This window comes from Lissotriton helveticus, chromosome 5_1 (genome assembly GCF_964261635.1).
Source record: "Lissotriton helveticus chromosome 5_1, aLisHel1.1, whole genome shotgun sequence".
Taxonomy (NCBI): domain Eukaryota; kingdom Metazoa; phylum Chordata; class Amphibia; order Caudata; family Salamandridae; genus Lissotriton; species Lissotriton helveticus.
This window is the reverse complement of record NC_136065.1, coordinates 1,681,977,244-1,681,999,258: the sequence shown is the minus strand read 5'-3', so window position 1 is coordinate 1,681,999,258 and position 22,015 is coordinate 1,681,977,244. Positions and strand designations below refer to the sequence as shown.

Sequence of the window (22,015 nt, the reverse complement as noted above, 5' to 3'; positions counted from 1 at the left end):
CCCTCCTTCATTTGTATCTTGGTTTCACCCATGTCTTGGTCCTGACCCCTCCATCCTTTTCCTCTTAGCCTAACGCTTTCTCCTTCTCCCTCCACCCCTTTGTCTTATATCTGTGTCTTTCCCCTTCAATTCTCTCTTCAAAGCTTTTCCAGTCCTTTTTATCTTGTCCTGATGCTTTCCTTGGCATATTCTTCTGTCTCTGCCCTTTTCTCTCCTCTCTACCCCTTTCCTCTTTGTCTTTTTCCCATCCCTGTCTCCCTCTGCGTCTTTCTCATCTTTTTCTGATTATCTGCTCACAGAGCGCCTTCGATGTCCTGGGTTTCACAGCGGAGGAGAAGAGTGGGATATACAAGTTGACAGGAGCCATAATGCACTATGGGAACATGCGCTTCAAGCAGAAGCAGCGCGAGGAGCAGGCCGAGCCTGACGGCACTGAAGGTACATCCCTCCCAAGAGACTCCATCCATAGAGCTACTTTGCACCCCCTGAGCTCTTTTGTCAGGCACTTTGTTCCCTGGGCCCACTTGGTCACAGTTGCTCTGACCCCTAGAGTAGCTTAGTGCCACAGCATCACTTAGTGCCCAGGTGCTGTTGTGTCTTCTAGTGAGTCCCTCAGAGATGCTTGGCCCACAGTTGTTTGCTCCTCTAGAGATGCTTTTTCTTTCATAACTGCTGTATCCCTGAATATCAACCTGATCTCCCAAGGCCCATCACAGTTTCTTTGTTTCTCAGAGCCATTTTCAAATGCAAGTGCATATATATTGTGTTAAAGACACACAAAGTGACAAAGAACAGGAGCTATATGCATCCTTTAAGAAATACTATCACAATCCTGGCTACTAGAATTTAAATGAACTGTTGGTAATAAGTTAACAAATCAGGCATTACTTAATATAGGGTCCTATCGTACTCAAACTTAGCCCAAATAAACACAAGTGGTTGTGAACCAGGAAAGGATGCGGTCTCAGATAATACGAGGAGACCCTGACCTCTGCATCTATCCCTGTTTACATCCATATAGTTGAGCTAAAGTGTATCCATAGGATCTTTAATTCAGCTTCCTGTGTAAACGTGCAACACTTCAATAGAGAAGGCAGGATAATGTTCTTCGTAAAGGTCACTTTGTTAACGGTGAAACACAGCTGAAGATCTTTCTTGGCCATGTTGAAGCTCTGCGGGTTGTACCTCATCCATGATTGAACCATCACATGGATGACAAGCATATGGGACAGACCAGGCATAAAACCACAGGATCCATTGTTCAGGCCCACTCATACACACACTGTATACACCACGCAGGGCACATAAGTGCACATGCATAATATGCACTTAGAATGTTAGCGTAAGGATCTGGATTCGCGTGAAGAAGCTGACCTTTACAACAGAGTCCCAGTAGGCCTCTACTCCAGTGTCACAGATAAAAAGACTTGGAAACAAATAATAATTTATAAACACAGTATGCTGCTGCCACCACTCTATGTGCTAAACGTGTGATACGGACAGTAGTCTGCTGTTAGCGAAACATGGGCATGCTTGTCGTGCTTATCTAGATAACAGTACCTTACTCGACATTCCCATCCCAACATCACTCGTTAAGCTCTGAGTCAACCGAACGTTGCTAGAGGTAGCTTGTGGAGCAGTTCCACATCCAGATTAAATAACACTATTGATGATATAGGGCCGTTTGGATTCCCACACTCACAAAGCCAATCTAGATTTGAGCACCTCTAGCCAGACACCAGCAGATATATTGTATCCCAGAGTTGATGAGTGCTCACAGCCTATTGTTCCCCCATAGCTGCTTGGTTCCGCAGAGTGCATATGTCCCACAGGTTTAACTGGTCACTCAGAGTTGCATAGTAATCGAGAACAGCTTTGTTCTTATAAATGCTTGCTTCCAGAGAGCCAATTTATCCTCCAAAAAAGCGTTGTATGTATGTGGTATATGTATAGCATAAATCTACCTGGAAGGCATTGGAGTGCTAAACTGGATTAGGGTAGAGGCGACCATGATGGTTCTGGGCATGTTGTCCCAGATCCTGGCTGCATACATGGAGAGTGTCATAGTTGCTTAGTCCAATGGGTTCAGCGGGTCCATCAGAGTAGCTGTGCCTTCAGAATTTCTTGATCTCTGAGTTTCACTTTGTCCCTCAGCCCTTCGAGTTGCTTGGTTTATCAGGGTCATGTTCTTCCCCAGATACAATTGGTTCCTCAGGTTCACTTGGTCTCTCACTTGATTGGTCTCGCAGATTTGCTTTGTCTCCAGCGTCACTGGGTCATCCATCACTAGATTGGCTCCAAGAGCCTCTTTTCCCCCAGGAGTCCCTTTACGACACAGAAGGTTATATCTTCATAGTCATTTCAGCCCCACTCCACTTAATCTCACAGAGATTCTTTGTCTTGAAAGCCACTTGTTCCCCTTACCACTTTGTCCCTCATAGTTGCATTATCCAAAGAAGCCCTTTGCTCACCAGAGTCTATTTTCTCTAAAGTATCTTCATTTCCAAGGCCAGTTGGTCTGTCAGTACGGTTTAATCTCCCAGAGTGGCAGTCGTGCCTCATCTGTGAGCTGTACCGGATGTAGCACAAATTCCTTATCAACTCAAATGTAAATTCAATGCAGAAAACTCTCATAGTCGAACGAGCAGGTCTGCACCACCCTTAACCAGACAAACTTTACATAGCTGTATGAGACTGTGTTAGACTGCAGAATGCAGGCGTCCACGGACACCTGACCCCACAGTACCCACCTGAGTGGGATGTGCCCATCCCCTTTAGTCACTCATCACACAGGTCTCAGTAACCCATACTGTTTAGCAGGGTAAGAAAGAAAAATCACAAATGCTCCCTTTCAGGGGTCTCTAAAGTGCATCCGGGCCACAGACACTCCTATTCTCTGTTGCAGATGCTGATAAGTCATCCTATCTGATGGGCCTGAACTCAGCTGATCTGCTGAAGGGCCTGTGCCACCCCCGGGTGAAGGTTGGCAACGAGTACGTGACCAAGGGGCAGAATGTCCAGCAGGTGAGAGACAGTGAAGACTTACATTTCTCTCCTTATCTCCATCCGTCTCTCCCTTTGTTCCAGATTTCTCTGGCTGTCACCCTTACCTATTACTGGATGTTTCTGTCTCCTTCTCTCTAGGTGCAGTACTCTATAGGTGCCCTGGCCAAGTCCGTGTACGAGAAGATGTTCCTGTGGATGGTGGTGCGGATCAATGCCACGCTGGAGACCAAGCAGCCCCGGCAGTACTTCATTGGCGTCCTGGACATCGCTGGCTTTGAGATCTTTGATGTGAGTAAAGTCCACCCTTGTCCTGCTTAACACAGTCACACTGACAGTACGTGGGGAATCAAACTGTCCACATGTGTCTGAGCTAACCCGGCTTTATATGATTGAGCCAAAACATCAACATATGTCTGAGCCTCCTTACCATACATGAACTAAACCAGCCATACGTGTCTAGACTGAACCATCTACACATGTCTGAGCCACATCAATTATGCATGTTTGAATCAAATCCTCAACACATGTGAGCGACACCAGCCATACATATCCAAGCCAATCCGGACATACATATCTGAGCCACAGTGTCCATACATGCCAGCACCAAACTGGTCATACATGTCTGAGCCACACAAGCCATACATGTCTGAGCCACACCACCCATACGTATTTGAGCCAACCCACCATACATGCCAGTTCCAAACGGCCATGCCAGTCTGATCCATGAAGGCCATAAACATCTGAGTCAAAATGGCCATACATGTCTGCACCAAATCAGTGATACATGTCCAAGCCACATTGGTCATACATGCCTGAGCCAAACTAGCCATACGTGCCTGAGCTAAACTAGCCCTACATGTCTGACCCAAACTGGCCATATATATCATAGCCACGAAGGCCATATACCAGTAAACCAAACTGGCCATACATGTCTGAGCCAACCGACATACATGTCAACCAAACAAACCACACATGCCTGTACCAAACCAGCCACACATGGTTGACACAAACCAGCCTTAGATGTCTGAAAAAAGAAAGCCTAAGATGCAAAGATACACCGGGCTCTGCTGTCTGAGCCAGACTATCCATACCTGTCTAAGGCATACTGACCATACATGTGTCTCAGATGGACTGTTTGGTATGGATCCTCCTCAAGTACTAAGAACTGTCAGTAAGAAGTGCATTGCTGCAAAGGAGCTTTAGGAATTGTCAGGAGCGCTGACTTTCACCCGTAGCAGACGGCGTGGAAGCGCTATCTGCCAAGGAACTATTGTGAGGGCTGTAGGTATGCTAGTTGTAGGGCTGCTGCAGGACGTGGAGCCTGAGCAACATTAACTATAGAACATTGTGCGAAAGTGCTGATTGTGAGATGTAGCAGATGTGATTGGCTATAACAGCAGTACATAGTGGTGTTGGAGTGTTAGCTGTGACAGAGCTGCAGAAAGTCTTGTTGAAGGTTGTATGACATTACAACGCGTGGAAATACAAATCAGCACTTTACCACACAATTTTTGCAGCAAATATTTGTACCACGCATATACATTTACATTGCATGTCTTTACCACAAAATTGTCAGCTCCAATCCACTGAACCAGAGACGTCACTCTACGTAGTGTGGCAATAACGTTTTATTCAAAATCTCTCAAATCTCAGACAAGCACGTCTTGTCTGCGATTTGATAGATTTTGAATAAAACTTTATTGTCGCACTATGTTGAGTGCCGTCTCTGGTTGAGTGGATTGGAGCTGATTGAAGATTCATCGTCCGGGTGCAGATGCTAACGAGCACCGCTGCACTTTGGCTGCACACCGCACATGCACTGTGGTAGTCATATATATATATATATATATATATATATATATATATATATATATATATATATATATATATATATATATATATATGCAGTTCCACTTCCTTCCGAAATGCCGGGACCCTTCAAACAACGGTGCAAGTCAGGGGCGAAAGTTCCCCTGTGTAAATACAGGTTCACAGCGTATAGCCGCGACAGCTACGCAATGCACTCTCCTTGACAACAGCAGCAGCCAAAGTTACTCACTCCCAATCTCGTGCGTGCATCACAGAAAAGTATTTTATTCTTTCAGTTGCAGCATCAAGAAAATTAAACATGGAAAAACCCCATGTTTAATTTTCTTGATGCTGCAACTGAAAGAATAAAATACTTTTCTGTGATGCACGCACGAGATTGGGAGTGAGTAACTTTGGCTGCTGCTGTTGTCAAGGAGAGTGCATTGCGTAGCTGTCGCGGCTATACGCTGTGAACCTGTATATATATATATATATATATATATATATATATACATATATCTATATATACATATATATATATATATCGTTGATTTGATTAATTTAAACACCGTTAATCTTGATTTTACGGCGAACTTCAGCTCTGAGTCTATCTGTTTCTTAGACATTGAGGTAATTGTGGAGGGTACCAGCCTCAACACCAGATTGTACAGGAAGCCGAGTGCAGGAAATACCATCTTACATTCCAATAGCCACCATCCAGCACACCTAATTCGGAGCATTCCCTTTGGGGAAATGCTCCGAATTAGAAGAATCTGCAGTACAGATGCCGAATGCGCGGCTGCGCAGGAGGCATGCAGATTACGCTTCTTGGCTAGAGGCTATTCTACTGAAACCCTGACCAAGGCCATCACACGTTCCAACTCAGTAAGCAGGCAGGAAGCACTTATACCTAAAAGGAGAGGTGTTCAACTGAATAATGATGCAATTAAGGATGTCCAAAGTTGTTCTTCCAGAGCTATTCTAACATTCAACAGACAACATTGGGCTCTTCGAAAAATAATCACTAAAAATTGGAATCTAGTTCGCAGTGACCCTGTGATTGGTCACATGGTGGACACCAAACCGATTCTTACTTTTAGAAGATCTCCCTCAATGTCTAAGGCTTTAGTTAACAACACCTTAGAACCTAAGATCTCTACAACCTGGTCAGCATTGAGGAAGGGTTTCAAGACCTGCCCCCAATGCAAAGCCTGTCGCTTTGGCAGCAATAGGACACATTTCAAAAGTCCTTTTTGTGAGCATCCTACTGCCATTTCTAAATGGCTTACTTGTAAAACAGAATATGTCGTCTATGTGTTGGAGTGCCCTTGTGGGCTTCAGTATGTGGGCAGCACTAAGCTGCCCGCCCACAAGAGGATGTTCCAACACATACGGCAATTTCTGGACATGACATGACCAAAATTATCCGGTTGCCAGGCATTTCCAGGACAAACACCTAGGTGTCCCTGATTCACTTCTATTCTTTTTAATTGATTGCGTTGAGGCCTCGAGGAGAGGAGGTGACCGCGAGGCTAAACTCCGTCTCCTTGAGACTCGATATATTTTGGAATTGAACACCAAAAATCCAAATGGCCTCAATGACAGGGAAGACCTCTATACTTGCCTTTAGAACCTCTCTTTATATGCCTGCTTATGCCTGTCCGGACATTTTAATGATCACTGAACTGTTCCCTGTAAAACTTATTTCCTGATGTACATATGATGAATTCTTCTCTTTTTTATCTTCAGTATATAATTGTTTCTGATTTTAATCTTGGAATCACCAAATGACAAATACTTTGCACTTTACTAAATCTTGCACTTTATATTATGCACTATATATGCCTATGACTACCAAGGTGACTTGCCCACTTGGGCTCAATTTTGAAAGCATATTTTCTTTGTGTCATCCATTTGCTGCTATTGAATTTTTCATTATTTGTACTATTTGTAAATACTATATATTTTCTTATACATATCGGAATATTTGGGTTTTCAACACTTCAGAATGTACATAGATGAATTTACTTATCACGTACATACTTACGATAGTGTTTTCTATTGATCAAGCTTTGTAATTTGTACATGTTTTTTTAGCTTGTTTTTTACCAATTCAAAAACAAACAATTGGTTGTAAATATGTACATTACTTAATCTTGAATCTTGGTAGCCCACTAGGGCTTTATCCACCTTTCCGTTGTATATGTATTCGCAGCAATTACGTTATGAAGTATTTCCTTCATTTCCATGACGCATTGTAATGCACTGCCACTTTAAAAAGTCTAGTTCGATGCTCGCTGTTTGTCATGTGATCAAGCCTCCTTGGAGGCGAAACGCGTCATGGCGGCAGCGCTGGCTCTTATGAAATAAATCACCGTTCACCAGCACCTCGTGGGTCGGCTCTTTGTTACTATTATTGGACTTTCTTGGTTCGGTGTGACAAGCTTCGCCATATATATACATATATATAATTTTGATTTTAGGGAGGGAGTACCCCCCAAATCCCCCTCTTTTTATTTACCCCTCCAACTCAATACCCATACCCACCCTAAAACCCTAAAAATACCCTTACTACTCAATACCTTTACTCACCCCTAAACCCTAAAAACCATAACATACCTTTACCCCCCTATATCCCTACGAATCTCTAAACCCTAGATTACCTTTACGACCCTTTATCCCTATCCATCCCTAAAACCCCTAACTAACCCTAAACCTTAAACCCCGACCCAACATCAAACCAAAATAAGTCATATATATATATATGATATGTGTGTATATATATATACATATGCATATATATATACACACACACACACACATATATGTATGTATATATATATATATATATATATATATATATATATATATATATATATATATCCACATTCTCACTATTTTTCGAATTGGTACATTGTGAAAGGGCAGCTCACTGGAGCAAGATTTACGGCACTACTAATACCAGCAGGCTCTGGGAGAGCCAACGCCCACTGAGGCAGGTGTGAAGGATTACAAAAGATGCCGGTGCTTCACACAGTGTTTGAATCTGAAGCCTCTGAAGAAATGCTAATGCTGCATGAAACACGTCAGGCTTATGAATGAATTTGGACTTTGTTTTCTTCCACTGCGCTGTTTTCTTGCAAAATAAAACGAAGATTCCTTTACCTACCTGCATGATGGCTCTTCTAAATGGGTAAAAAGTGAGAATGTGGATATATATATATATATACACACACACACACATATATATCTATATACACACACACAAAAATCTTTATACTTACCTTAAATGACCGGTAAAGTCATGTGTTGTAAAAGTATATGCGATGTAAGAAATTGTGTGGTAAAAAATGCGTTAGAGTGGTACTGCATGGTAAAACAATTGTCGCAAAGGCTGTTTCCCATTGTTGGAGCGCTGACTGTGAGAAAGACTCAGCAAGCAGTGTAGTTGTGCCACTGTGAGGGAGCTGTAGAGAGCAGTATAGGAGCACCAGCTGTGAAGGAGCTGTTGGGCAAGGTGTAATATCAGTAGTACTGGAATAAGGTTATGAGAATATTGTCTGACATAAATATTGTGTCTGCAGCCGTCAGTGAGGGTTTGGCAGCCATGGAGGGTTTGGTGGCTCTTTTCATGGTCAAAAAGTGTTTGATTACTCTTTCCGTGAAGCCCAGAGAACTCGGTGAAGTTTGTCTTCAGGGTCAAGCACAAGAGCTGCAACCTAAATATGTCGCATCTGATAGGATGTGATCATTTCCTAAACGTCATCATCATTTGCAGTAAATGACCAACAGTTGGCCTGACCACCTCTCTTTTGCCCCTAAACAGTTCAACAGCTTTGAGCAGCTCTGCATTAACTTCACCAACGAGAAGCTGCAGCAGTTCTTCAACCATCACATGTTCGTGCTGGAGCAGGAGGAGTACAAGAAGGAAGGCATTGAGTGGGAGTTCATCGACTTCGGCATGGACCTGCAGGCCTGCATCGACCTCATCGAGAAGGTGGGCAATGGGGACCGTTGAGCAACTCGTGGGGTGTCCAGGGATTGAAGGGGCTGAGATGGAAATGGAGGTTATCAGTGAAACCCGGGAAACTATTGAGGAATGATGGGCTCCATTGCAGACCTGCATCAACCTTATCGAGAAGGTGGGCAGTGGAGACGATTGAGCTACTGTGGGGTGTCCGGGGGTGGAAGGGGCTGATATGGGACCAGAGGATATCAGTGGAATGATTGAGTAATCATTCAGACATTAGGCATAATGGAGTCATTCAAAAGGTAGCCATGGTGGGGTCCATGAGGTGAATGGGAGGCCATCAAGTGAATGGGGCCACAAACAAAATGGCGGCAACCAGGTTTCTGGGTGGCATCACGGCAATGAGGGTTTCCAAGGTAATGGACCATATAAGGGTAAGAGGTTGGTTAGGGAAATAGAGAGTGATATTGAGCAATGGTAAGCTCCTGGGCAGGCCCCCTTAAATCTCACTGAAAAGGTAAAAATTGAGGGGATCTGAGCAGAACAGAAAATCTTCACTGAAGAACGGGGGTAAAACTGAGCAATAGACACCTCCACTGAAGGCCTGCTGCATCCCCCTCATTGAGAACTTGGGAGTAAAGAGGGTCAGTGGCTTCCAAGGGTGGGAACTCGATATCCACCATGGATCTGAGGACTCACCTGGGCTTCACTGTAGGTTTAGCAGTGGTTTGACAAAAAGAATTGTGGGAACACATACAGTATGGTAGGCCTACAGGGGTGATAGCCTGATTTCTGAATGGAGGGCCTACTTGAGGCATATTTTCTATTACAGGGCGCATAGGGAATTGCGAGCCACGTGTACTGAAGGAATAAATGACTTGCCTGCACCATGTGTGTTGTATATGAAATGTTCTTTATACGGTGCTCCCCAGAGGCATATTAATTAGATATTTACTGTGTTCTCTGGTGATTATCCATTGAGCATTTCCTTGCTAGGTGTGTTTCGAACCACGCTGAAGCAAAAAAATACAGCATATCAGTGCTTTCTTGGATGTATTTCGGAATTCCAAATGGCCCTCAAGACCTGTCTGTTCGAAGAAGCCCCCGGCACCTGCAAGTGCCTGGATACCCTATCAGGCGATTAGCCATGCTTTATGAATCCTGATTGATTGATATTTCAGAGATTATGTGTAATAAGTTCTGCCTTATGTGTGTGTCGCTTCTGGGTGGGAAGTGCTTGAGACTGCGTGCATACCTGTGCCGGGATGCATGGACGTGACCTGTGCTTAATCAGTTTTATGTGGTGGCTATAGATGACTTGTGCCGTTGGGTGCAAAGTTATTGCTCCTATACGGCACATGTGTGGTATGTATATATGTGGATGTATATTAGGTTTTGTGTTGCATTTCTTTCTGAAAACATTTAGTGGGAGCGACTTGGTTGCCCACTGAGTGAGCAGTCAGTGTTGTGTTTTCAGTAAATGCTTGAGATTGACAAATACACCATGGAATGAAGAATCATATAAATGAGGTGAAGCCCTTCTCTGCCGAGATATCTACCCCCGTAAATCAACTTAAAGCACCTCAGCCAATGCCAAGTCAAGTCAAGTCGTGCACAGGCAGTGGACTTGTTAACTGCTATGCACTCATTAGATGTAGCATGTGCAACAGGAAAATGTATGCTTGAAGTTAAAATAGTGTTTAAAAATGTGTAGAGGGGTGTTTTATTACCAGCATTGATTTGATGAAATGTACTCCAGGCTTTATTAATGATTCTTGGAATCTAAATAATTGTTATAGAATATTCTACTTTAAGAAGATTTTTTAATGGATTAGGGGTTTTATAGGGGTATTATATAGTTTTTAACCCGAGTTGGTTTTTAAAACGAAGATCACTATGTTTGTACGTTTATACATTTTTCAGGACCTAAGGTCGAAATAAACAATCTTTTTGATTTGACTTGAAAAAGATTCTGCTCGTGGAATTTTTTTGTACGCTACTGAAAGATTTTAGCCTGCTTGCGCAGTGCATTCATGGCAAAAATAGAAAGTATGTTAAAATTATATTTGCTGCATTGAAATAAGTAAAATGTTTATAATTTCTTAGTAATACATATTCTTTAAACCAGAAGAGGGACCTTGCCTTGAGCTTCCCTGCATAAAGGACCACATGCCCCTCTTATGCCACACCATCAGTAGCTTTAGTGCACTCTAGTTAAATGCTGGACCAGATGTACATTGTGATGCTTAAAAGGTTTTTTGTGCTGCCCCAACCCTAACACCCTTCTGAAGGTACGGACGTCGGGTGAAATCTTCCCTTTTACTTTCATTCATCTTTTAATTGCTCCCTCGCTACATGGTCTTCATGTTCAAAAATGGCCGCTCTACCTGAAGAGATGACCATTTGGCCAAGTGAGGAATGATGTAGTAACTTCTCCTGTTTCTTCACTCTACTTTTCCCTTCCACAGCCTCTCGGCATCATGTCCATTTTGGAGGAAGAGTGCATGTTCCCCAAGGCTTCTGACATGACCTTCAAAGCCAAGCTCTACGACAACCATTTGGGCAAGTCCAACAACTTCCAGAAGCCACGCAACCTCAAGGGCAAGCCAGAGGCACACTTCGCTCTTGTACACTACGCAGGCACAGTGGACTACAACATCAACGGGTGGCTTGAGAAAAATAAGGACCCCTTGAACGAGACTGTGGTGGGGCTGTACCAGAAATCCAACCTTAAGCTTTTGGCTACCCTCTTCGCCGCGTACGCCGGATCTGAAGCAGGTGAACTTCACAGCACATTTGCTGGGTGGATTTGGTTGTGGCCTCATGCACAGGGCAAATGTATACAGGGCTTGTCCAATGGGTTGAAAGCAATAATGAAGCACTGACCTGTCGACAATGAGGTCTTTAACATTGGGGTGGTTAGTGGGGTGCCCTGGTGTCAAAAGTGGGGTCATTTGCCAGTGCTATCTGCTTAAAAGTGGACCATACCGATGGGGTGAATAGCATGTCAGGGCACAGTCATTTTCAAGTATAACCGACTAATGAACATTGTGCCATCACGAAAATGGGGGGGGGCTGTCCACATATTAGGCTGCTCTCAAGTCAAACTTCGAAAAAGGTTTACCCTGGTAGGAAAGGTGACAGCCGTCTAGCTCACCTGCAGCACAATTGTTGGGTGTTTCTCAGCTTCTTGGTGATGCATCTGAGTTGCGAGATAGCACCACAGATTGCAGAGGTTCTCTGGTTAAGATGTAGGGGCACAAGTCGCTTGTTCAAGCCCTGCAGCAACCTTACTCAACTCTCTGGGACCTCAGAACAGAGTTTCAGGAGAAGGACACGTGATTGCCTTTCTCTTACATCCTGTAACCTTCTTTGTGCATTACCTTTCCTTTCTTTTTCTTCTTATCTTTTCTTCTTCCTCCGCCTTCTTTTATTCTTCCTTTATATTTTTACCTTCTTTATCCACCTGTCTCTATTCCATTTTTCTTTGTTGTTTTTGATCCTCTTCCTGCTATCAAGACTCTTCGAAAGGGAAAGGTAGTAAGAAGAAGGGCTCTTCCTTCCAGACGGTGTCTGCTCTTCACCGGGTAAGTTCCCTTCCCTTAAGATGACTTGCTTTTCAAAGGGGACTGAGATCACCCTAACTGCTGCTTTTTAAACATATATCTGCTGTTGACTGTATCCCTCCTCTTGTCAAGGGCACTCGTCCACACTACTAACCCAATATCCTTCCTGCTTGCCATGCACATCTTCAGGGGGTTTTGGGCAACCCGATGATCCAAAAACAGCTTCTTCAGTGTCTGACGAACGGTGTCTTGGATGGGGCCTGAGAATAATACCTTGGGTTAAGTCTCAATAAAGTGATGCTTGATCATTTTGTCATCTGTAATGCCCAGTAATCGTGACCCAGGTCAAACCCTTGTACAAAGGAACCTGGACAGTGCATGACAAAACGTAAGAGTGGATCCTAATGATTCATTTGATCAAAAGAATACCATTAATTGTAAACAGACAGCCAAAAAAAAAAACATCAAACCGCCCACTCTAAATTATGCAGATGGTCCGGTGGCTTCCCACCGACAGCCTGTAGTTTGTTAGGCCTTCGTAGAGGTATGTTGGTGACGGCGCCGGAGTAGGCTCTATCAGCGACATACTCTTGGTCCTAAATTGGGCGGGCAGACCTAGAGTTGCGACTAAGTTCCCTCTCTGTTAAATCGGCCCTTAGTCTCTGGTTACAGACCAGTTCTGGAAGAGTTTCTGCCAATACAAAACATCTTAAGTAAACAACTGGTACCTCTATTCTGTTTTATGTATTAGACAGTTCAGACCTTCCTTCAACAGTGAAGAAGACATCCTGATAACATTGAATATTGAGTCCCTCTGTACAAACATTCCCCAACAGACAGTCCTGTGGTTAGACATGTACTACAAACAAGCAACAACACTGAGTTTGTGTCAGTAGTATTCATTATAGAATTAACCGGCATTGCACTTTATATTTAAAACAGAATTCAGTTTACACTAGAAAGAGGTAGCCGTTGCCAATTTGCTTGTTGCTGATTTCCAGGGGTAAACTGGCTGGTCGGACAAGAAACCCTACTTTCACAATATCCGCATTCGGTGATGATATGTAAAATGTTTTTTTTATTGTGTAGCGTGGCACAATAGAAGCTATAATGAGTTTACTATCTGGCTGAATAAACAGAACTCTGACTCTGATTTGATTTTCACCTCAAGTTATAGATAAACAAAGATGAGGTACTTAGATTTCATGGTCTGCCATGCTGACAACAGAATATACATCACACTTTTCCGCAAAAAAACAAAGATAAATCCTCTACAGTTGTATATGTGTCGTCACCTGTGGCCCCATATGACATAATCTCCTGTTTGGGCAATTCTTGAGGGTTAGAGGTAACTCTAAGAGTAGAACTGTTTCCTTCAATGAAGCCATCGGGGTTGAAGAAATTAATTGACAGAGGCTCACCTAGATATTTAGTTAGAAGAGAAATGAAGAAGTCTTTACAATACTTTACTGGCAGACAGCTAGAACCCACACAATCATTTACTGCCACCAAGGGATAGGACACAGCCCACTCACCGCCTGATATGTGTTAGTATATTCCCCGTGGTCGCCAATAAGTTGCAGAAAATAATCAAACAAAATTGGCGTACTCTTTACTATATGATCATTGAGCGCCCACTGTCTTTCTTTAAGTACAATAAGAGAACCAAAGACTTTGTGGTAAGAGCTCAGAGAGAATGCAAAACAGATGACTGCATTATTACTCATTGGTGTTTACCACCTTTCGAAGGCTGGTGGTAAGCTGAATACAAGAGTTTTTTAACTGGGAAGCCCCGACATACCTTTTATAACTGCAAAACGAATGTAACTTATATCATTAAATGTCGCTGTCCTATGTTGTATGTAGGGAAAACTACCCACATATTCAAGCGCACAATCTGCCAACATAGGAGCAAAATAAGATTTGGTGTGTTCATTGGTCCTCTGGTGGAAGGCTATAAGAGTTGTGAACACACGGAAAAGGACAGTGACAATGGTCTGTTATATAAGAGGAACGTGTCATGGTCAAGGCTTGAGGATTGTGTCTTAGGTGAGACCTAACATAGGTTCATTCAGTGAAGCTGAGTACAGTGTCTCCTTTGTCCTGGGTAATGTCTTAAATGAGACCCAGACTTCTTAAGCCGCCACATTTGAGTTCTGTCCAAGCCTCTGACGAAGAGCGGACTGCTTGAAACCATGGTCGGGTCAGGCGGCCGTAGGACTAACTTCCCTTATCTTGCATACCCTGTATCTCAGTCATGCTTGTTTATTGCTACCTAATGTGCACAATTTCTTCACAAAAAAATGCTTCATCACTGAATTTCGAGTTGCTATGTGGAGCACAGATGTGTCCCATGTATGACAAGTAAAGTTTCTTAGGTGAGGCCAACAATACACTTTTGAGTCCCTAGTAGCTTGTCATGGGAGGAGTTCAAGAAAAGCTTCTTTACTGAGGCCGGTGGAGCACGTATAATAGGACGCCCAAGGAAAGGGCTGTGGGTGTTTTGAGTGGAATTACTGTGTCTACTGAGAGTTACTATTTGAAATCATAACCAGTGCAGTGCGGGAGAACAATTCTTTATGTCTCTGCTTCTATCTTAACTGTAGGAGAACCTTAACAAGCTCATGACCAACCTGAGGTCGACCCATCCTCACTTTGTGCGGTGTTTGATTCCCAACGAGAAGAAGGCACCAGGTAAGGGGACCAGAAGCTCTCTTGTGGTGAGAGAAGAAGAGCTGGGAGGAGAACCAGGGTAGGTTCTAGAGATCACTGATCTTTCAACCAGAGTCAGAAGGCCCAAGTCCAAACAAAGCCGTCTTAGATAAGCAGTGAATGTCTTTTTCAAAATCCCACCTTTACTGTCAACTGTAGAAGCATACTGAAGGAGTCTGCTGTAGAACCTTATAATGGGTGTCTGTTGTAGATCATGGCAATGACTGTGATATGGCAGTGAATGTCTGATCTAGAATGGCAGTGGATGCCTGGTCTAGAAAACAGATTTGAGCTTCTACTCTGGTATAAGTTGAGTGGGTATTCGCTTTCCACCTCTCTTCCCTTTCTACTGCGGTGAGTCGTTTTGCCACCTAATAGCTGCCGACTGCTTCTTAGCCAGTAAAGTCTTTGATTGGGTCCTTGCTCACAGAGAGGGGATTTTATGGAAGTCCCACATACATAATCAGGGATTATGACAAGTTAGCTTTGTTTCAGACCATTTTATAAATCTCAAGTCAAATATACACTGTATAAAAGTTATTTTGAAAAAAACAAGAGCAGATGATACTGAAGCATAAAGTCCAAAATATAAAAAGTTGTTGAGATTCAGTTCAAAGTTTCCAGAAGTATTGTTCCATTAAACATTGTGGAAACCATGAACTGAATCTGTACGACTTTTTATATTTTGGACTGTACGCTTCATATCATCTGTTCTTTATTTCGGGATAGTTCACCTTGTGGTTGATAACAACGCATCCCAGCGGTAGCAGGGTGCGAGTTACCACACGAGCACCACTATTGTTGACTATAAACTGGGATTATACTTGACCCAAAGTGTGGGTGCTTTGGTTGTGTGAATGACCTACCACTGCTACTAGTAAAATCATATTTGTTTAGTTTGAAAAAATAGATGTATGTTTTCTGCCAAGTCTCAAAATAGGGATGTTACAGACTATCATCCAAGTTCAATGTATAAGTCCTGGTTGCCATAGCCAAATGTATGAAAGTATATACAACTGATTTGGATTTAGCAGGAAGACTACATCAGAATGTAACATTTTTCCTGAGTTGCAGGGTGAGCACAGCTGCTCTTGAACGAGCGAATGGGAGTTTTGTTCTCCGGGTATTGCGATATTCCTAGGTTTTATTATGGTCCAGGAACATTATGATGCAAGTACCTTTGCCCAGATTACTGCTGTGAAGTCTGTGGCCTCTCCCCCATTGCACCTACAAAGAGGCTACGGGGGCCAGCTCTGTTTATATCGGTGTGCATGGATTGGACAATCAAAGGAGTCCATGATGCATCCAACCTTCAAGGAAGGCGGTATGCGTCATAGATTACTTTTTTAGAGTCCAAAATCACTTGAAGAAAGAAACTTGGATCATTGTCCCTGGATTTCACCAATGACGTTATCCTATATCAACGGGTTGCCTGCTTACATCATCATCCATTACCCAACAGACCAGAACATAAAAAGCGAAGACTGTTTAGTGCGGGCCGTATGCAACTCTGTGGCTACTAGAGTAGAACCCCAGATATTCATTGCATTAAGGATACGTTCCCTCCGTGGAAAAGAGATAAATATGGGAATGAAAAGATTGACATAGGCAACAGGAAACAACCAGAGTATATATCCATGCAGACATCTATGCATTCTTTTCTGTGTGGCTTCCACAATCAGTTGTGGCAGAGGTGCTGCACATATTCAGGTCAGCATTCTGCATCGATTGTGCAAATTGAAATGCAGGTTCCTTCATGGAGACTTAAGCAAGCTGCATAACAGACACACTGGGATTATTTTACCACTCAAGATCCATGTATACAATGACGTCAACCTCAACATAAGAGTAATGAACACTTTTAACATTCACTGCATCTTAAGCAAAGACGACGACAGGGCAGCAAGCAGGTGAGGAATGGCAGAATACCTGTAGGTGGCTGCAAGCAGTTACATCGGCTCCCTCATCCTCTGTCACTTCTTTCTCTTCAACTTTCTCATCATACTTTACATTATCTCTGCAGGTGTGATGGACAACCCTTTGGTCATGCACCAACTCCGCTGTAACGGTGTTCTGGAGGGCATCAGGATCTGCCGGAAGGGCTTTCCCAACAGGATCCTATATGGTGATTTCCGCCAGAGGTGAGCGACCTTCAAAGCTCCTGATTTGACTTTGGAGAGGGGCAGATGTCCTGTAAGCGTCTAACTTGCAAACCGCATTGCTGAGCTCCTGCAGCTCAGAGGTCATTGTGTCTCATGTGATGTCAGTGCAGGTGGTCCATTCATTAGCATGAGACTGACACATAGTTTGCTCCTTTTCCAGATACCGTATTTTAAACCCGGCTGCTATCCCAGAGGGGCAATTCATTGACAGCAAGAAGGGGGCAGAGAAGCTCCTAGGGTCTCTTGATATTGACAACACGCAGTACAAGTTTGGGCACACCAAGGTTAGTCAACTCTCTTCACCTCTGGATTTTTATCTTTTGCATGTTGTCTGTATTATGTGCAGTGTCGCTGGTCATACCCTGAAAGCGTGCTAACACCTGTCTCATGGCATTGTGGCCAAGGGTACATGCTCCTGTGCTGCTTCCCTTCCACAAACCCTGACCAATATCCATCACTTTCTCCGCAGCATGGTCTTTGGAGGTGCAGGGTGCAATTCCCTTGGTTAGCATCATTATTTCTTAATGTTCTCGTACTCCATAGGTGTTCTTCAAGGCAGGTCTCTTGGGTCAGTTGGAGGAGATGAGAGACGAACGCCTGTCCCGCATTATAACACGTATCCAGGCCCAGTCTCGCGGACAACTGATGAGGCGTGAGTTCAAGAAGATTCTGGAACGGAGGTGAGCGAAAACCTCAAACCACTCTGGCCAGAGTTTTAGTTCTGTAAAAATGTCTTGACAAGCTGTTGCGATGGGACATGTATGCATGGAAACCTCCTAATAGTACAGTGACCGTCCGGTGCAACACACTAACCATTGGGGTGCAAGACAGCTGAAATTGATCCACCTTACCACATCGTAGGGGGTATATACAAAATTGGCAACTCCTGAAAAACATGTAAAAAGGCTAGGAATCTCCACTAGTATTTCAAATCAATGGCCTAACTTTTCATTCTGTGTCTTCTCATTGTTGCTACTTGTTACATCCTCCTTTGTAAGATATCCACAATCTCCTTTTTGTTTCTCAAGCAAAGTTCAATACACTATTTCATCTCGAACTCACAGGCATTTGTGGTTGCACTACCAGCTGAGAACTATTTTAGTTGCTCATGGGATGCCAGTTGCCTAGAGAAACATGTACCACATGGTCAACATACCAGTGTTTCCTTCCCCTTAAAAAGGATATTGTTGAGAGTAAGATGAATGCACTTGAGTCCAGCCTTTCTATGTTTCCTTTTTGCTCACATGGAATTTGGTTGGGATTTAGAGGTAGATGCTGGAATGCCACTATCTTAATAGCTGCATCCTTATCCCTGTCTGTAGAGACGCCCTACTGGTCATTCAGTGGAATATCCGTGCCTTTATGTCAGTGAAGAACTGGCCCTGGATGAAGCTCTACTTCAAGATCAAGCCACTGCTAAAGAGTGCTGAGACTGAGAAGGAGATGCAGACCATGAAGGAGGAGTTCCATAGGCTCAAAGACGCCATGGAAAAGTCAGAGGCTCGGCGCAAGGAGCTGGAAGAGAAGATGGTGTCCCTGCTCCAGGAGAAGAATGACCTTCAGCTCCAAGTGCAATCGGTGAGTTACAGTCAAACACTTCTTCGAGGGGGCCTTTCTGCTTAAAACCTCAGACACTTATTGGACCTATCTATAGTGGGACAGAGGTATTACTATGGGTGACATTAGGGAACCAAAGTTCTAAGTTGGTTATTTTGTTCTGTGTGTGATACATTTTAAAGCTTCTTTGGGGGAAGCCTCGATGTCTTCCATATGTTCTGAAACATCTCAGGGTTTAGCAAACAAACATTCCCCATGCTTAATTAAACAGCAGTGACCCATGGCTGTAATTTCATCTTTGGAACAGACTTTCTATGGCAAACCTAATAGAGGGTCAGTAATAATGAGGAAATATATCCACTTCCTTTCCACGAACCACTCAACAGGAGCAAGACAACCTCAATGATGCAGAAGAGCGCTGTGACCAGCTCATCAAGAACAAGATCCAGCTGGAGGCCAAGGTGAAGGAGCAGACAGAGCGCCTAGAGGACGAGGAGGAGATGAACGCCGAGCTGACAGCCAAGAAGAGGAAACTGGAGGATGAGTGCTCGGAACTCAAGAAGGACATTGACGACCTGGAGCTCACCTTGGCCAAGGTGGAGAAGGAGAAACATGCCACAGAGAACAAGGTGAGGCTGTACTAGCTATGTCTCTTACATTCTCTTAAAAAACAAGTTGTAGCACCCTTCATTCATGGTGTCTGTCTATCTTTCCTCTGCCTCTCTCCAAGCACACAATGATACCTTGTAGAGTCATGACATCTCTCATATCTTTCTTTTCCTAGCAGCTAGAAAATAAGGACATTTCATTCATGATGTTTCTTGCCATTTCATTTTTCTCCACTGAGGATACGTTATGACCGCAGAATACCTAGCTGCACAGTGTAAGGTCATGCCACCAAGGATAACTGCATCTGTCTCGCATTTCTTCGTACCAAAATAATATAAGTCTTCCTATGTTCATGTTGTCTCTTGCCCTTTAATTTGACCCTTTATCAAAAGAATGTGATGCCTCTTAATGTCACTGAGTCTCTATCACGTTCCTCTCAGCAAGAACATAATGAGGCTTCTTAGGTTCAGGGAGTCTCTTCAGTGAAGCCTCCTGCTGTCATGGATCCAATATCCACTGCCTCTTCTCCTCACTGTAAACAAGCTTGGACTTCTATGTTGATGTTATGTTTCTCCTTCCTTGAACAAGGAAAAAAATTAAACCATAACTCGCCTATCTTCTTTTGACGATAAGGGAAGGTTCCTCCTGGAATAGTGGCCTTTTTCTTCCCGTCTCGATTATGTTTTTGATCTGTATCTCTTTTCATCTCTACCCCCTATGTTATTTTTTTTCAATTTTTCTCTCTTTCTCTTTATTTCTTAATTTTACTCTCCTTCTCTATTGATTCTTTTGTCTTTCTGCTTTTCTCCTTTCTTTCTCATGCTTTTTGTGTACCTGTGACTCCATTTTTCTGTTGAGACACCCACCTTTTCTCTTCAATTGTATGCTTTTGTGCTTATCTTCTTTCTCTCAGTCTTTTTTGCTTTCCCTCAATGTCCTCCTATGCTTGCATATTACTTTCATGTTCCTTTTCCTTCTTTTTTTATCTTCCATTTGAATTTCCTGTATGCCTCTGTTTCATTCTGTTTTTAGATTTGTTTCTACTTTCCATCCTATATGTACCCGTTTTTTGCTGTCTCTTGCACTCTCTATGTATTGTTCTCTTTGATTTATCTTACTTTGCCCCTCCTTTGATCTTTCTTTGTATTTGAGCTGATGGCCTGTTCTGAATGTCTTTTCTCATGGTATCTTGGTTTATTTTTCTTTTAGTATTTTTTTTATCTCTTTTCACTCTTCTTCTTCTCTATTGCTGTTTCACCGCCCCCTTCTATCTAGTTTTATTCTGTTTTGGATTATCTTTTGCACTCTTTCAACTTCTTTTACTCTTTCCATGTGTCTTTCTCTTTAGCATCCTCTGTTCATCTGTGTACAAGTTTTCCTTATCTTTTTTCCTTTGATGCTCTATTTTCTCAGCATTTCATTCTTCAATTGTACCTATCTGTGCATGTTTCCAAGGGCCATATGTACAAATTTTAGGAATCGTGATTACCTAATTGTGATTTCCTGTTAATCACAATTCGGAAATTGCCAATCCTAATGTATGAAACACATTGAGTTTAATTTAGCGATTCCGAATGGGGTCGCAAATAGATCTGCCTCATAAATATTAGTGAGGTAGGTTGCAATTTGCGACCCGTTAGAAATTGCAGCCGTCACAGGGATAGTGGCCTGCTGGGTTCAGCAGACCAGCGCGTCAGTGATTGCTTTTTAATAAAGCAGTTGTTTTTTTTTTTAAATGTAGCCCGATTTCTCTAAAGGAAAATGTGATGTTTCAAAAAATAAAAGAAATTGTTTAAGTTGGATCACTGCCTGCTCCTAAAAAATAGCTCTTTCAACATTTACAAAAGGAAAGGGGGCCAGCAGGGACCCCTTCCCATTTGCGAATGGTTACCACCACCCTTGAAGTGTTGTTAAAAATTGAATGTTTTGCAACCGTACTTCGGCCGCAAAACATTCATACAGAGCACTGTAATTTAGTATTTGGAAGAGAAGCCCTAAACACTCCATTTCCAACTAGAGAATCCCTAAACAGATATTGTAATTCAGTAACATGTTACCGAATTGCAATTTGTATTTGGTACATTTGAAAAAACATTTTTGCAGTCAGAAACGGCCCGATTCTGCCAATTGGGCCGTTTCCACTGCAAAAATGCTTTTGTACATATGGGGCCTGATTCACAAAGGTAAAGTGAGACCAAAGTTGGTCCAATTATTATATTTCCCTTTGTTGTCCCTTTTGTTTGTAACCTTTTGTTTGATATGCATATTTGATTTGTTTGGGTTGGTATTCCTTTTGATGACTGTACTGCAACGATTACCTTTCTCTCTCTCAAATTGTAAAGCGCTCTGATATCCTTCTGGATCATGTTCGCGCTATATAAAACTTTATAAATAAATAAAATCTAACTTTACAACTTTCAATATTCACAAAGGGCACTTACTACTCGTAAATGCCCTTTGTGAATACCCAAAGTCTAACTTTACAACTTTCAATATTCACAAAAGGCATTTACCAGTAGTAAATGACCTGTGTGAATACTCAAAGTCGTAAAGTGAGATTTTTGTTTCACTTTACCTGTGTGAATCAGGTCACATGTATCAAAGTTCGATTTTGCATTCCCTAA

At 42.8% G+C, this 22,015-nt stretch overlaps 1 protein-coding gene across 1 annotated transcript in view; it reads left to right on the top strand.

The window, feature by feature from the left end:
* Positions 1 to 22,015, top strand: part of LOC144755725 (myosin-6) — a 109,119-nt gene that overhangs the window by 42,716 nt on the left and 44,388 nt on the right. Inside the window, exons 12-23 of the mRNA XM_078644917.1 lie at positions 300 to 438; positions 2,906 to 3,024; positions 3,145 to 3,294; positions 8,642 to 8,812; positions 11,254 to 11,563; positions 12,305 to 12,372; positions 14,958 to 15,045; positions 17,087 to 17,204; positions 17,386 to 17,509; positions 17,769 to 17,905; positions 18,548 to 18,803; positions 19,169 to 19,411. Of these exons, the coding sequence (XP_078501043.1) occupies positions 300 to 438; positions 2,906 to 3,024; positions 3,145 to 3,294; positions 8,642 to 8,812; positions 11,254 to 11,563; positions 12,305 to 12,372; positions 14,958 to 15,045; positions 17,087 to 17,204; positions 17,386 to 17,509; positions 17,769 to 17,905; positions 18,548 to 18,803; positions 19,169 to 19,411 (1,923 nt within the window). The remainder of the gene's footprint in view (positions 1 to 299; positions 439 to 2,905; positions 3,025 to 3,144; positions 3,295 to 8,641; positions 8,813 to 11,253; positions 11,564 to 12,304; positions 12,373 to 14,957; positions 15,046 to 17,086; positions 17,205 to 17,385; positions 17,510 to 17,768; positions 17,906 to 18,547; positions 18,804 to 19,168; positions 19,412 to 22,015) is intronic.